We start from the raw sequence: 12,208 nt of genomic DNA, 5'->3' as shown, positions 1-12,208 counted from the left end.
GTCGCGCAAATTCTGCGAGAATAGACGCGATGTATACGGAGCCGGCGCAACACGCGCTTTTTCCGGTCAAAGTCGTGAAGGCTGAGGTCAAAGGAAAACGTGTCGGTGAGCCGTGTTGAGATATTGAAGAGAGCGGTATTCTTTGCCGCTGCCCATCATCACTATTCGGGATTAATACAGGAGAGTACATGTCGGTCTGAGATGTTGAGAAATTGGAAGGAGCGGTGACCTTCGCCGTTGCTCGTTACCAATCGGGTATAACACGTACCATCTGACCTGCTTTCAATACTACGGCAACTACGGCAATTGCGGCTACTATCGCCATATCTCCAGTGTCTAGCCGAGACGTACGTGTGCCGGCACTCTTCAATGAAACGACTTGCCCAAGTTTGGGGCGCAACGCGTACGACTTCTATCTTCGAGCCGTTGTCGCTGAAGACGCTGCAAGCAAGATCGATACAACTCTTTGTACGGATAGGCCATACCATAAGACGCTGCTGACATCTGAATCCGGGTTATAAGTTGCCCTTCCACTAGAATCCATGGATATTGTGTAACGGAGCTCTGGAGCAGACCTCTCGGCGGTGAGGGTTCGCCGCACGTGTGATTCGAGACAACGACAAGCCAAGCTGCAACGGTTCATAAGCGATGAGTATTGTTTGCGGAAGGAGTGTAAGCAATTACACATCCAGACCGCACTCAAGTTCTTTCCCATCACCTCCATTAGGTACAGTCGGGAGGGATACCGCGCGAAAGGTCTGCGCATTCGTCACTCAGGACACTTTCAGAGCTGTTTGTGCCAATTCCCAAGCTTAAGCATTGACGCCATTGAACTGATAGAAGCGAATTTTCTTTGCGGTAGTTCATCAAAGGCAGTTAACGCAACCTTCGAGTGAGTGCGTGCGTCTAAAGAACTGCAAGGAAACTACATTTGTCCTGCAAGGCGAGAAACATATACCAGTCTTCGTCCGATGTAGATGCAAATTGAAACAAGATCTAGCCAGAAGATTGAAAAAGGCCACACACACATATCAACTAACTTTTCGCACCAATCTTTGAGAATACAGTAGCTTCTAAGATCTAATCTTAGCGCTCGCAGATGCGACGTTCAAAGTAAGTAGTGTTCGATGTTTGTCTTTAGTCAAACCTCAAAAAGAGGTTCTTTCTCTTCTGCCGCACCATCCACCATCTCCGCCACAACAACATCATCCTCAGACCATCACAACCGCAAAAAGAATAGCTAGAGCAGATAATGCATCGGCCGGGAATCGAACCCGGGGCTAGCCGAAACTGTCCTGTGAAGGATGGCAACGGCTAATTTTACCACTAAACCACCGATGCGAAAGATGCTAAGCATGATAGAACTGATGACCTAACCAGGGGTCGCTGAGAGGATGTTAGAAACCGTATTCGAACGGGTGGCAACTGAGTGCTACTTACAACCTGGAATCTCTTGATATCGGACTGAGTCGTAGTCAAGCGCCTTGCCATTGGGCCATTAGGCCAGTTATTGCTTAGTAATGATGGAAAGACCAGGAAATAAAAACAATATATTTTAAGTTATTTGTGATTCTGTCAGACTGAACGGTTGAGATTACATTCAAAAGGCCGCATGGTGGGGCATTGTTGCGGCAGACTTTTTCTTAGTGAGGTTCGCCGTGGTGGGGCATGTATATCGACCAGTTCAACCGGGAACATCATGTCCATTATGGTAGCCTGCTGGCAAACAGCTTCGCTTGCAAGCACCTACAGACGCTCGCTGCTTCAGAGTGTGCGTTCTTTGCCCTTTACATCTATCGCTTGGATTACTTACTTCCACACCGTGTGCAGCAATGCAAAACCGCGATGCCGAACTCGACCGCGAGTCTAAATCATAGGGGATACAATGCGGAGTATGCCTGACTGTGTTCTCGTTGGTATGGTTTCCCTTCTATCATCCGAATGCTACAGGTCTGTCGCCAGAAGATTAGTGTGCAGGCTGTGACGTGCTCTAGCTTTGGTTTCCATCTTTGCTGGTTAAAGTGCTGCAAGTAAACATACTACACTAGCTATCTCTACGGGGCACTTCCTAAAAACTGATTGTGCTCAATCCCTTTATGCTTACGTCGCGAAATTTTGGAAGACGCTACAAAATGGGTGGGCTTCACGAATACACTGAGGACAGTCAATAAAGACGTCAGTGTAGACTTGTAACGTCTTGATGACAATGGCAATTAAGATTCGGACTGTCTGTAATTTGTTGCGATGTCGTGCTGTTTTATCTATCTCTCAACACGTCGAGCTGTTCCAAGCGGATGTTTATCACTTCAAGGATATTCCATGGAGCCTTTTAAAATCTTGATAGCTCTTGTGCTATTGTGATGGAAGTTGAAAAGATAACGGCGAAGTAGAAGCATTCAATATGAGACGATCACGATTAGGCAGCTGCGCTGCTGTCTACGAACGAGAAGCGAAAGAAAAGTAGGCCCTTGCTTGCTTGCTGTTACGAAAGGCTTTATGCGATTGGTCGGCTTCGGGGCGAGCCGGGGCGAGCCACGGATAGAAATTCTAACGAATTGCTAGGGGTACACCTCCAGCAAGCAGACCACGATATCCATGATGGGCGAGGAGTGCCTATTGGGAAGTTGGATCACGACCTTGGTCGTGATCTATAGTGGAAGCATCAACCAGCTACATTAGCGTGGCTCTAGCGCGACATCTTCTCGTGCATGCAGGTGCAACGTCCTACCCTCGCTTCCTTCTCGTAACCTCCTCATTGTCCAGATTTCATCAGAGTCTGGCTAAATGATCTGACAGTCCGGACCAGCAAGCAAATTACTTTCTACTTGGATGCAAATATACTCTTCGCGACAAGACACGATGCACTACCCCAGGATAGGAAAGAGACAAGACTTATTGCAGCGACAAGACGCGCTTAGCATCTACCCCGGAACCGTTGTACGGTCCGATTGGCTTGTGGACTATGATACTGGCTCGCTCTACTCTTGGTACATCCTTCGAATACACACAAACATATCGCCCGTGGTTAGACAAGGCACCAACCGGAACATGATGGAAGAATGCACCCCGAAGCTGATGCAAGACACCTATATATTTGGCCTCATGAGCACGATTTGAGTACCACACTGGCTTCAACTACTTAAGCACTCTGATATCCTCAGTGTTACCAAGATGAAGTCTGCAGCTCTCCTTGCCGCAGTATGTGCGACCGCTGTGTTTGCGAAGCCAGAGCAGGTCGCGCCTAGGGCGCTATTCACTATTGAAGTCGCTCCTGGAGAGACTACCCAGATCACAGAAGAAGAGAGATGGGAACTTTCCGCTGTCAGTAATATACACCTTGCTAGGATTCACCTGATCTGACTTTCTCCTAGAGCGGCGGCTGCGGAAGCCATTTCTTCGACATCAGTGACTCCCATGTCGCACCTCTCGCAGTCAGAGCAGGACCACCCTACCCCAAAAAGTTCAAATACCAAGAAAACGTCAAACGACTTTTCCCGAAACTCAGTTGGGATAACATCAAAAAGAACTTAGAGTACTACTCTACCTTTCACACGCGTTTTTCCGAAACCGAAACCGGCGCCGAGGCTGCGCAGTGGCTTCTTGGTCAGGTTCAAGATGTAGTATTGAAGTCTGGAAAGAAGGGCGTTACTGCCGAAGCCTTCCCACACGCACGATGGCCGCAAAACTCTGTCGTTGCGCGTGTCCAAGGACGAAGCAATAGGACTGTAGTTGTGGGTGCTCATCTCGACTCTATCAACTCAGCAGACCGAATGAATGGACGTGCGCCAGGTGTCGATGATGACGGTAGCGGATCGTTCCTTATCCTAGAAGCTCTCCGCGTATTGCTAAGCGACAAAGACTTCGGTCCAAGCAAGCTGCAAAACTCCATCGAGTTCCACTGGTACGCGGCGGAGGAGGGAGGACTGCGTGGTAGTCAAGACATCTTCACGCAATATGCGGCTGCCGGCAGGGATATCTGGGCCATGTTACAGCAGGATATGGTTGGATACACAAAGGGTACTCTTAACGCTGGAAAGCCAGAGAGCTTTGGTCTTATCACCGATTTCACGGATCCGGCGCTTAACGAGTACATCACTCGCGTCATCAAGGAGGTGAGTGCATGCAAATCAAGACATAAGCTAGCAGATCTAACTTCGATATAGTACACCGACATCGCATATGTCAACAGCACATGTGGATACGCGTGTTCCGATCATGGCTCTGCCATGAGGAGTGGCTTCCCCGCGTCGTTCGTCTTCGAATCTGCTTTTGAGTACCGAAACCCTTACATCCACACTGCCAATGACACCATGGAACACATGGATCCCGACCACGTAATTCAACATGGCCAGCTCGTCTTGGGATACATATATGAGCTTGGATTCAGTAAGCATGACTTGTAGGTAGTATCAGCGATGAATCAATACGCTTTCATCAAGATGTAATCAAAAGATGACTATTATGAACGCTAGACGATAGTAGCAGTTGAGGTGCCTGTCTCCTGTCGGGGCCTGAGAGTCCGCCTTCGTAGCTTCATCGTATGTTCTGCCTCCTACATCGACATGATGAGATACGAACGATACCTCAACCGTGTAACCAGCTGACTACTCCGAGCCAAATCAGGTCCGCCGTGCCCATCCCACAGCCTGGTCTATCTTCGGTAGCCACTGTCCTAATACACACTCCTCATTGGGGTTATTTTGACACTTGAAGTTCATTTCGATCATTTCTCTCGCGATGGACACGACACCAGGCATATGCTCGTCCTTTATGAGCAAAGGAGATTCGTGATCAAAGACCTCGCAGATCACACTTAGCGTATCTTTAATCTTCTCTTGAATGTCGGAGTCGAAGATGTGCTCGTAGCCGTACAGCTGCCTAGTTGCACACCATAGTTGTATGACGAATTGAGAAGCCTCGACGTCAGATGTGATCCGATCGAGCGTATTGGCGGTCTCGCGTTGACCAGGCATAAACTCCGGCTCACGACCGAAGTAAAAGAGGACTATATCTGGATGAATCGGACAGGTGTTGTGATGTTTGAGGTGATTGGTGAGACAACTACCACAATATACTCCGTGACAGGGATGAGATTCGCTTCTAATGCGGAGAGATAGTGCTGAGACAAGTATGTCAATAATCAAGAAGCGTGAAGAAGGATTTGTTGGCTCTTACGTGAAAGAAAACCTCCGCAGAGATCGCAGTCCACATTATTCTCGATGCATTCATCGAGAAAAGATTTGCGGTCCTTCAATGGCGCATCCATGTTTTCTTGTCTTTAGTGTAGGAGGGATTTGAAAGACAAAGGTGACTCGTCTTCAGAAATATAGAACAGAGAAAAGAGTTGACTGTACTTTTTCTTTGAGAGAGTGCTCAGACTTATATACAGCTGGGAGGGTGAAGAAGTAGGCCGTGAGTGGACTAACCTCGTGATAACGTGCCTAGATAAGAAGGTAGTCCTTGTTAAGGTGTTGTTATCAGTGGTGAAAGTGCCATGTTGATCTCGAGTGAATTTGAATTCTACCCAATGCGGTGGAAGTACCTCGTTTTCTTCGCAATATTTCAACTTCCACACCAACACTTCCCTCAAGCTGTACGTGTATCCTCCAACCTTCATCTTTTTGAGTGGAGAATAACAGCCATTTCCATAATGCACCTTCAATATCTCCCGTGCCAGCTTTCTAACACCAAGCAGTATTCGCTAAACACATGGGGGACCAGAGTGTGGTACTGGGCCATTGGAACCAAGCCAAAGTTAACGCCTTGCTCGATATCAGAATCGTAGGTAGTCTGTTCTCGTTTGTAGAGACCGTACAATGCCTTTCGAATGAGCTTGATCAAGGTTTTCGCCTCGATCCAGGCGTCAGGATGCTGAGCCAACTAAAAATCCTCGTTAGCGAAGGGTACCTGTCGCACGCCCTCGAAGAAATCAGGTTTGTCGAGCTTGAAGAAGGGCCACTGTTTGCCAAGGGGGCATTTGGGTAGTCCATACTCCGGATCGCAATCCCCGGCCAGTCTTCAAAAGCAATCAGTCCCAAATTTGTGATGACAGTTTGCGGGCCTCATGTATATACGATGACAGTTTCTGTCAAACGGTTCATGATCTACGTCGAACGGTTTTACACAAATGCCGCAGTTGGCAAGAACAAAGTCTTCGCTAAGAAAGTCGCTGCGCGAAAGAAGATCTGCGCTCGGTGCTGCCATTGTGTGGTTGTTGGGGATCTTGCTATCGTTGGGAAATGGGACAATGTTGTTGAAACTCAACGTTGACTTGACCAGCTGCGACCCTGGAAACAGTTGCTACCAAGCATGCTATAGTGATGAGAAAAAGCCGCCTATAATGTACGCCGTATTTTTATAGTCGGAGGATGCTTCCCTACACGCATTCAATGTCGCGAATGTCCGGGGAATCCGAAAGTCCTGGTGGCTTCCGCCGGCTCTCCGCATTGGTGGAGTCCAGCGGTTGTGTTTACGCCTTTATGTCTCGGTGGGTGCAAAAGCAAGACCGACACGGATCCGCAGCCCGCTCAGATGTTGAAAGCGGACACCAAGCCAAAAGAACGCTAGTCTAACACTAGCAACCATGAATGCTTTATACAATCACCGCCGCCTTGAATAACACTTGAATGACAGAATCGAGACAACAAGAAGAACAGTAATGTCTGGCTCCAAAAGCAAAGTTTTTTGGTGAGCGTGAACCTCAATGTGCGCGGTCTTCTCCCCGTAGGGACTTTGGGGGTAAAGACATGACAGTCTTTAGCTCAACACCCAAAGGAATGTCGCTGGCAGGACTGGATGGATGCAACAATGACGAGCCTTTCCTCGAAGCCATAACTGATCGGTGGGTCGAAAGATTGGTTGACTGGTTCTGTTCGTGCATACCGTTGGAGGTCGAAGGAGCATCGAAAGAATCAACACCGCCGGAGGACTCAATATCCGGCGATGATGGATGTAGCAGTGTTGATTGCCGTCGCGGCTTCGGCATTTCGACATCGCCATGATCTGATAATGAAACAGTGCTGCATCTCTTTCGTGTTGCCGACACTTGACAGTCTGTCTCAAACCATCCTACGTCGTTGAAAGGGTCTACGATAGAGTCGATCGAGCTACGGCGTAAAAGCTCTTGCTTGAGATTCGGGCGCCAGCTCGGCCTGCGGTTCGATGGAGGTTGTTGGTAGGGATGGTCGCGTTTGCGTTCAACACGTTGTGTTCTTCGCACCCTGAGCGGCGTTACTGTGGTCTTCGGCGATAGTGGCGGTGAGGGAGGGTATGCGTCGGTGTCGGTTTCTATGTTGGCTGCATGCGATGCCTTGGTTTGGTAGTAAAAGGCCCTGAGTTCTTTCTCATAATAGCTAGGTGTTGTGGATAGACTGCCTTCTCCGCGCTTGGCTATTCCGCCTCTTCGTGCAAACGGCCTGGGGTTGCTGTAATCTCTGGATGAGTTTCGACAAACGAGGGCATCAGCGCACATTTTGGCAAGTTCAAGTTTTGTTATCGTGTAACCAGGCTGGGTCTGGGAAGTTTGAGTAGACAAAGCGTTGAGTGGTGTAGGTAGATGATCTTATGATCTTCTTACAACGGAAGTCAAGCATGTATATTGGATTGACAGCTACTTGTAAGGTCAAGAGAGGATGACTCGGATACATTGACCTAATTTATTGTATATGTCAACGTGGCTGGTCGCACGGTTGTTGTGAAGCGCGGGCATTATCGAAGATGGTTGGTGCCCTGCATGGACGACCGTTGGCACAGTAGACGCCAACATGCGCACACTGCAAGCTTGGGGCCTAAAGAACAAAGACTAGTAGATGCGAAAGGCAGCATGGCAGCTGAGATGGCTTGGATATCCTTTCACCGCTTCTTGCTCTGTGGACCAAATACCGATGTTTCTATGCTCGCTTGAATTGCCTCGATGGATTCTCCCTGCGTGCGATTACGACATCCGTGCCAAACCTATAGTCTGCGCGTGATTTTGCTTGTTTGTGATCGGGCAGTTGGCAGACCCTGCGTCTAATGTTGGCGCCCGGTGCAGGACGGACCGATCAGTGCGCCCGAATACTCTGCCCTGCATAGTTTGATTTCCGAATCAAGTTATAGGCAGTTTGCGCGGTGCCAATTTCATCACTGATTGCGTTCAGAATATCCAACGTGCGGATTGTGGTTGAGCTGGTGCTGTCGATTTCGTACGGTATCCGCACGCGATCAGAACACATCCATCTCCTGGGTAACACGCTTTCCGAACCAGTCAACCAGTTCGTCTCCACCACCTTCATTCTTACCACTAAAGAAGTCTGTCATGCGCATGTCGTTGCCATCGTCTTCCGTAGGCCATTCGATAGCGACGTCGGGTTTCTTCCCTTCTAGAAGCTCTTTGGCGGTTCCCCACGAAAAGCGAGTCTCGCTACCCCAGCCAAAAAGAGGGTCCATGTTCTGCTTCAGCCAGGTCTGTGTCCTTGGGTCCGACGGGTATCCGGAGCCCCAAGCCACCTTGACTTCAGCATCTTCGTTCGCCTCGGTAGCGCGATTCTGGTAGGGTTCGTAGCAGACGTCCAGGGCGGCGTCCCGGGTAACCTTGGCACACACTGATGCCGCACTGACACAAGGGTATAGACTATCGGCCTTCTTCGCGACTGTAATCCGTATTGTAGGCCATATCCTCTCTAGCTTCTTCTGGTAAATTTCTGGTTTGCCAATGGTGTCGATGTAGATCTCCTTGACATTCACTCCTTGAGCCAGCACCTCCTTGATCAGGTCTATGGTGGCATCCATTGCTTGGGCGTTGAGATTGTATACGTTGGGGGATAACATGTGCGCTGAGATGTCTTGAGCTGACATGACGCGTGTTGCCCATCCGCCGGCCTCGTAGAGATCTGAGCCCTTGGTGCAGAGCTTGCGCATTAAATCTGTGCGGACTTCAGGAGTCAGGACCTTGGAGTCATCGAAGTGGTGCGTTTCGGCGAGGAGAGAGTGATGCAGTTCGATGGGTAGATAGAAGAGTCCGTACACCATGGGTCCTGAACATGTTAGTGACTAGAAGGGCTCTCATAAGGCAGTCAAGTACCCAAGACAGGACCTCGTCCAGCTTCATCAACACCTAGCACGACTTCTGCGGACATGTCGTCTGCTATTCGTTTCGGTATTGGTGAGAAGTGCGAATACGACTTTCCGCCGAGAATGCCTGGCTTGGATATTGAAGGTGCCATGAAGACATCTGAGGGCGGTGTTTCCAGCTCAATTTCTTGGGTGTCCATCTGAACGTCTTCCTGTGGTTCTGCCATCCTTCTTGACGTATAGCTTTGGTGGTTTGATCGTAGGCGTAATGTGTTGTATGTCGTTGCAGAGCAATCGGAGGGGGGAGACGCGACGCGTTCTTCGGCGGCTTCGACGCGACGGAGGCGCTAGCGACGTGAATGGTACCGAAGCACGGCAGAAGAACGGCAGAGCCCACACACACCTCATGCGTACACGGCACGTTGCATGCCGTTTTCAACACTTTTCCCCGAAACCTACTGCAATGGGTAAGTTGGTGCCGGCAAGTCATGGTCGTGCTACCACACAAAGTGACTCGCTGCATGAGTCTCGCCGAAGCCAGTCACTTTTCCCCCGGGGTGGTTGCATGGATTGCGAGATGGGTGGTAGCACATTACAACACGACTACGGAACTGCTACATACGAGATCAATTGCGCCTATTTGACAGTGTTGTAGATCGCCTTGCTCGGACCACTTCGAACATTCTCTTGTACCCAATTTGGCAATCCTCTCAACAAACTGATTTTGTTTATACTGCTAGGCAGGAAGACCTGTCCGCCGCTGCAGCCCATGATCCTTCCAACAATCGCATCCGCGACGGCAGTCGGCTCAATAATTGCAGATCCCTGCTTCTTGAGCTCCTGTTCTACGGGTGCGAGAAGAGGCGTGCGAGCCCAATTGGGATGTATGGATGTTGTCAGTACGTTCGGGCTGTTGTAGTGGAGCTTGAGTTCCTGGTTGAGCGCTATCATGAATCAGCATGCTGCATCAAAGAGTAAAAGCAAAAATCGTACCTTCATGGAAGCCGAGAATGGCCGCCTTCGTCGCACAGTAATCCGCCAGACCAGCGACACCAACGAAGCTCGCAGTACTTGCGACTGTCACGACATGGCCCTTGTTGTGACGAAGCATATCTGGCAGGAACGCTTTGGTGGTATACCAGTTGCTGAGCACATTTACATCGAAGATCTTCCGGAGATACACGTCGGATGTGGTGAGAATGGTGTGAGAAGCTAGGATGCCGGCATTGTTGATGAGAATAGTCGGTGAACCCATCGTTTCCTTGATCTTTTCGGCGATGGAATAGACTTCGGATGGGTCGGTAACATCGCATTTGAAGAACTTCAGACCGGCATCTATCAGGCGCGTCAGTACCAGGCAATAGCTACCACAGTAAGTGATGGTTCGTCTTACAGCCCTGCAACCCGGAAGGCAATTGCTGAATATCCAGCACTGCTACCCTTATCCCTTTACTGATCAATCTCTTGACCACCAGCTCCCCGATTCCGCTACATCCTCCTGTGACGACTGCCACCTCCCGGCTCCAGTTCCACTTTGCCTTCTCACTTCGCAACCTGCCTGCATTTAGGGCAATGTGGTTAAGCTGCTTGTTAACAACTGATGCCGTCCCAGCTATCAGACACCACTTCAAGGCCTTCAGAATCCGTGCATATCTGTGAGGGTCTCGAAGAGCAGGGATTCGAGTTGTGAGTTGGCTACGAAGTTGTGTAGGCCCTTTTGTCAACGCCCATAGTAGGGTTGCCGTCACTAGAGGGTTGAGTGCAATATGACCGGCAGAAGTCGTAATGAGACTGAGAAGATTTTGCAATATTTTCGACATATCTAAGTTCACATCTGAGGTGCGCAAGTGAAACCAGAGTGCGGACTCTGAGCATTTCAAGAAGAACGTCACTTGTGTAACTTTCCTTAGTGTATATAGGGCGTTGCGGGTCCGTTTGCATCAAAAGAGGGGACTGAGCAACGCCAATAGAGTCTAATTGAGGGGACTCGCGCCGACGATGTCGATGCCTCGGCTTCTCAGTATCGAATGCCTACGTTTACTATACGAGCATCACTTTCCAGTGCGTCGAAAGCGGAGTTTTCGTCAGTCTCAAATCGGACAGTGAAGACTATATACTTCGACGAGGGCATGCATCTCAGAGCGTTGGTATATGCCCCGATATATCGAAGTCAACCCCGGACTACACGCTAATCAATGGAGACCATGACGTGCCACGCGATAACGTCCTGCTCATTCCCAGAATTTTGAGGACTTCTCAAAGAATGCAACCGCCTTGTTGACAATGCACATGGCCATTGTGCTGTTACTGGCACCCTGCGTCATTTTTCTGAAGCTGTTCTGCAAGAATACATCGGGGCGTGGCAAATGAGAATAGAAGGCGCAGCTGTCGGGTGCATTGCTTCTCGGGTGCAGAGGTCCGCATTGCCTGAACTAAGATCTGATTGGTTGGTATTCAAGCCAAGAAGCGCACGTGTTGCGGCTTCCTGCCACGAGCAACTCTATCAAGACATCGCAACGAAGGCTTGCCATCCGAAATCACTCGCGATCGATATCTTCGCATATGTTACTTTGTTTCCGCCGATGGTTGCATACAGGCGCACCGCTTTAGCCGGTCCCACGGAGTCCACCCTGCATCCCTTACTGATTGGCAGATGCAAGGCGCGTGCGGGGAAATGCCTGGTTCTCGATTCTGAAACGAGAGCGGTCAGGACCTACCTAACCGCATTGGCTGCGTTGGAAAACGAGGCGCCTCATTCGAGAGGATCGTCGTTGTCGTAAAGAGAAGCATACATGGCGACCATGATGGATCAAACGACTGAGCAAGCGCTGGCTAGTACCGCCTGATCATCAAGCACATTAGTATCTACAGGCGACAGATAACAGCTTTGTTATGGTAAGATCCAATTCATGCTTCTGCACGACATGTCTACCATGCTGGCGCGGCATGCGTAGCGGCATGCGTCGGTGTTTGAGATGATCTATGCCCCGCCAGTCCTTCGGCCGTGGAAGCTACACTGCCCCTCCTTGTACTGTATTGCGGTACTACTCGGTGCTGCAACCTTGACTGGTTCAGCGACTTTCTGGGCGAAAAGCTGCCGGATGACGTGAGGGTATTGCGCACCGCCCGCCGGCATCTCCATCCCACTCCAGGGGCC

The 12,208-nt window shown here is 49.8% G+C and overlaps 5 protein-coding genes and 1 non-coding gene across 6 annotated transcripts; 1 reads left to right on the top strand and 5 right to left on the bottom strand.

Moving 5' to 3' along the window:
* Positions 1-1,253: 1,253 nt before the first annotated feature.
* CC77DRAFT_t74 lies at positions 1,254-1,341 on the bottom strand. Its single transcript has one exon. It is a non-coding gene; the product is annotated as a tRNA-Gly (tRNA).
* Positions 1,342-2,873: 1,532 nt separating this feature from the next.
* Positions 2,874-4,455, top strand: CC77DRAFT_1097473 (leucyl aminopeptidase-like protein). Its single transcript, XM_018529895.1, has 3 exons — positions 2,874-3,321; positions 3,372-4,112; positions 4,164-4,455. The coding sequence occupies exons 1-3, from the start codon at positions 3,172-3,174 to the stop codon at positions 4,401-4,403; spliced, it is 1,131 nt and encodes a 376-aa protein (XP_018383071.1). The 5' UTR covers positions 2,874-3,171; the 3' UTR covers positions 4,404-4,455.
* Positions 4,456-4,549: 94 nt separating this feature from the next.
* Positions 4,550-5,266, bottom strand: CC77DRAFT_1052601 (hypothetical protein; the record flags this gene model as incomplete). The annotated part of the gene is made up of 2 exons (XM_018527705.1): positions 4,550-5,119; positions 5,176-5,266. The coding sequence occupies 2 exons, from the start codon at positions 5,264-5,266 to the stop codon at positions 4,620-4,622; spliced, it is 591 nt and encodes a 196-aa protein (XP_018383070.1). The 3' UTR covers positions 4,550-4,619.
* A 1,264-nt stretch (positions 5,267-6,530) lies between these two features.
* On the bottom strand, positions 6,531-7,601 carry CC77DRAFT_267217 (hypothetical protein). Its single transcript, XM_018530931.1, has one exon. The coding sequence runs from the start codon at positions 7,469-7,471 to the stop codon at positions 6,701-6,703; it is 771 nt and encodes a 256-aa protein (XP_018383069.1). The 5' UTR covers positions 7,472-7,601; the 3' UTR covers positions 6,531-6,700.
* Positions 7,602-8,052: 451 nt separating this feature from the next.
* On the bottom strand, positions 8,053-9,568 carry CC77DRAFT_267140 (ribonuclease HI large subunit). Its single transcript, XM_018530929.1, has 2 exons — positions 9,062-9,568; positions 8,053-9,014 (listed from the first exon to the last, which is right to left on the bottom strand). The coding sequence occupies exons 1-2, from the start codon at positions 9,276-9,278 to the stop codon at positions 8,203-8,205; spliced, it is 1,029 nt and encodes a 342-aa protein (XP_018383068.1). The 5' UTR covers positions 9,279-9,568; the 3' UTR covers positions 8,053-8,202.
* Positions 9,569-9,687: 119 nt separating this feature from the next.
* On the bottom strand, positions 9,688-10,871 carry CC77DRAFT_941885 (NAD(P)-binding protein; the record flags this gene model as incomplete). Its single annotated transcript, XM_018534825.1, has 3 exons — positions 9,688-9,995; positions 10,045-10,386; positions 10,445-10,871. 3 exons carry the CDS (start codon positions 10,869-10,871, stop codon positions 9,688-9,690), a joined length of 1,077 nt encoding a protein of 358 aa, XP_018383067.1.
* Between the last annotated feature and the right edge of the window lie 1,337 nt (positions 10,872-12,208).

Source organism: Alternaria alternata (genome assembly GCF_001642055.1).
Source record: "Alternaria alternata strain SRC1lrK2f unplaced genomic scaffold CC77scaffold_18, whole genome shotgun sequence".
NCBI classification, from domain to species: domain Eukaryota; kingdom Fungi; phylum Ascomycota; class Dothideomycetes; order Pleosporales; family Pleosporaceae; genus Alternaria; species Alternaria alternata.
Note: the sequence above shows the minus strand (reverse complement) of the source record. Positions and strands in the feature narration are given on the sequence as shown.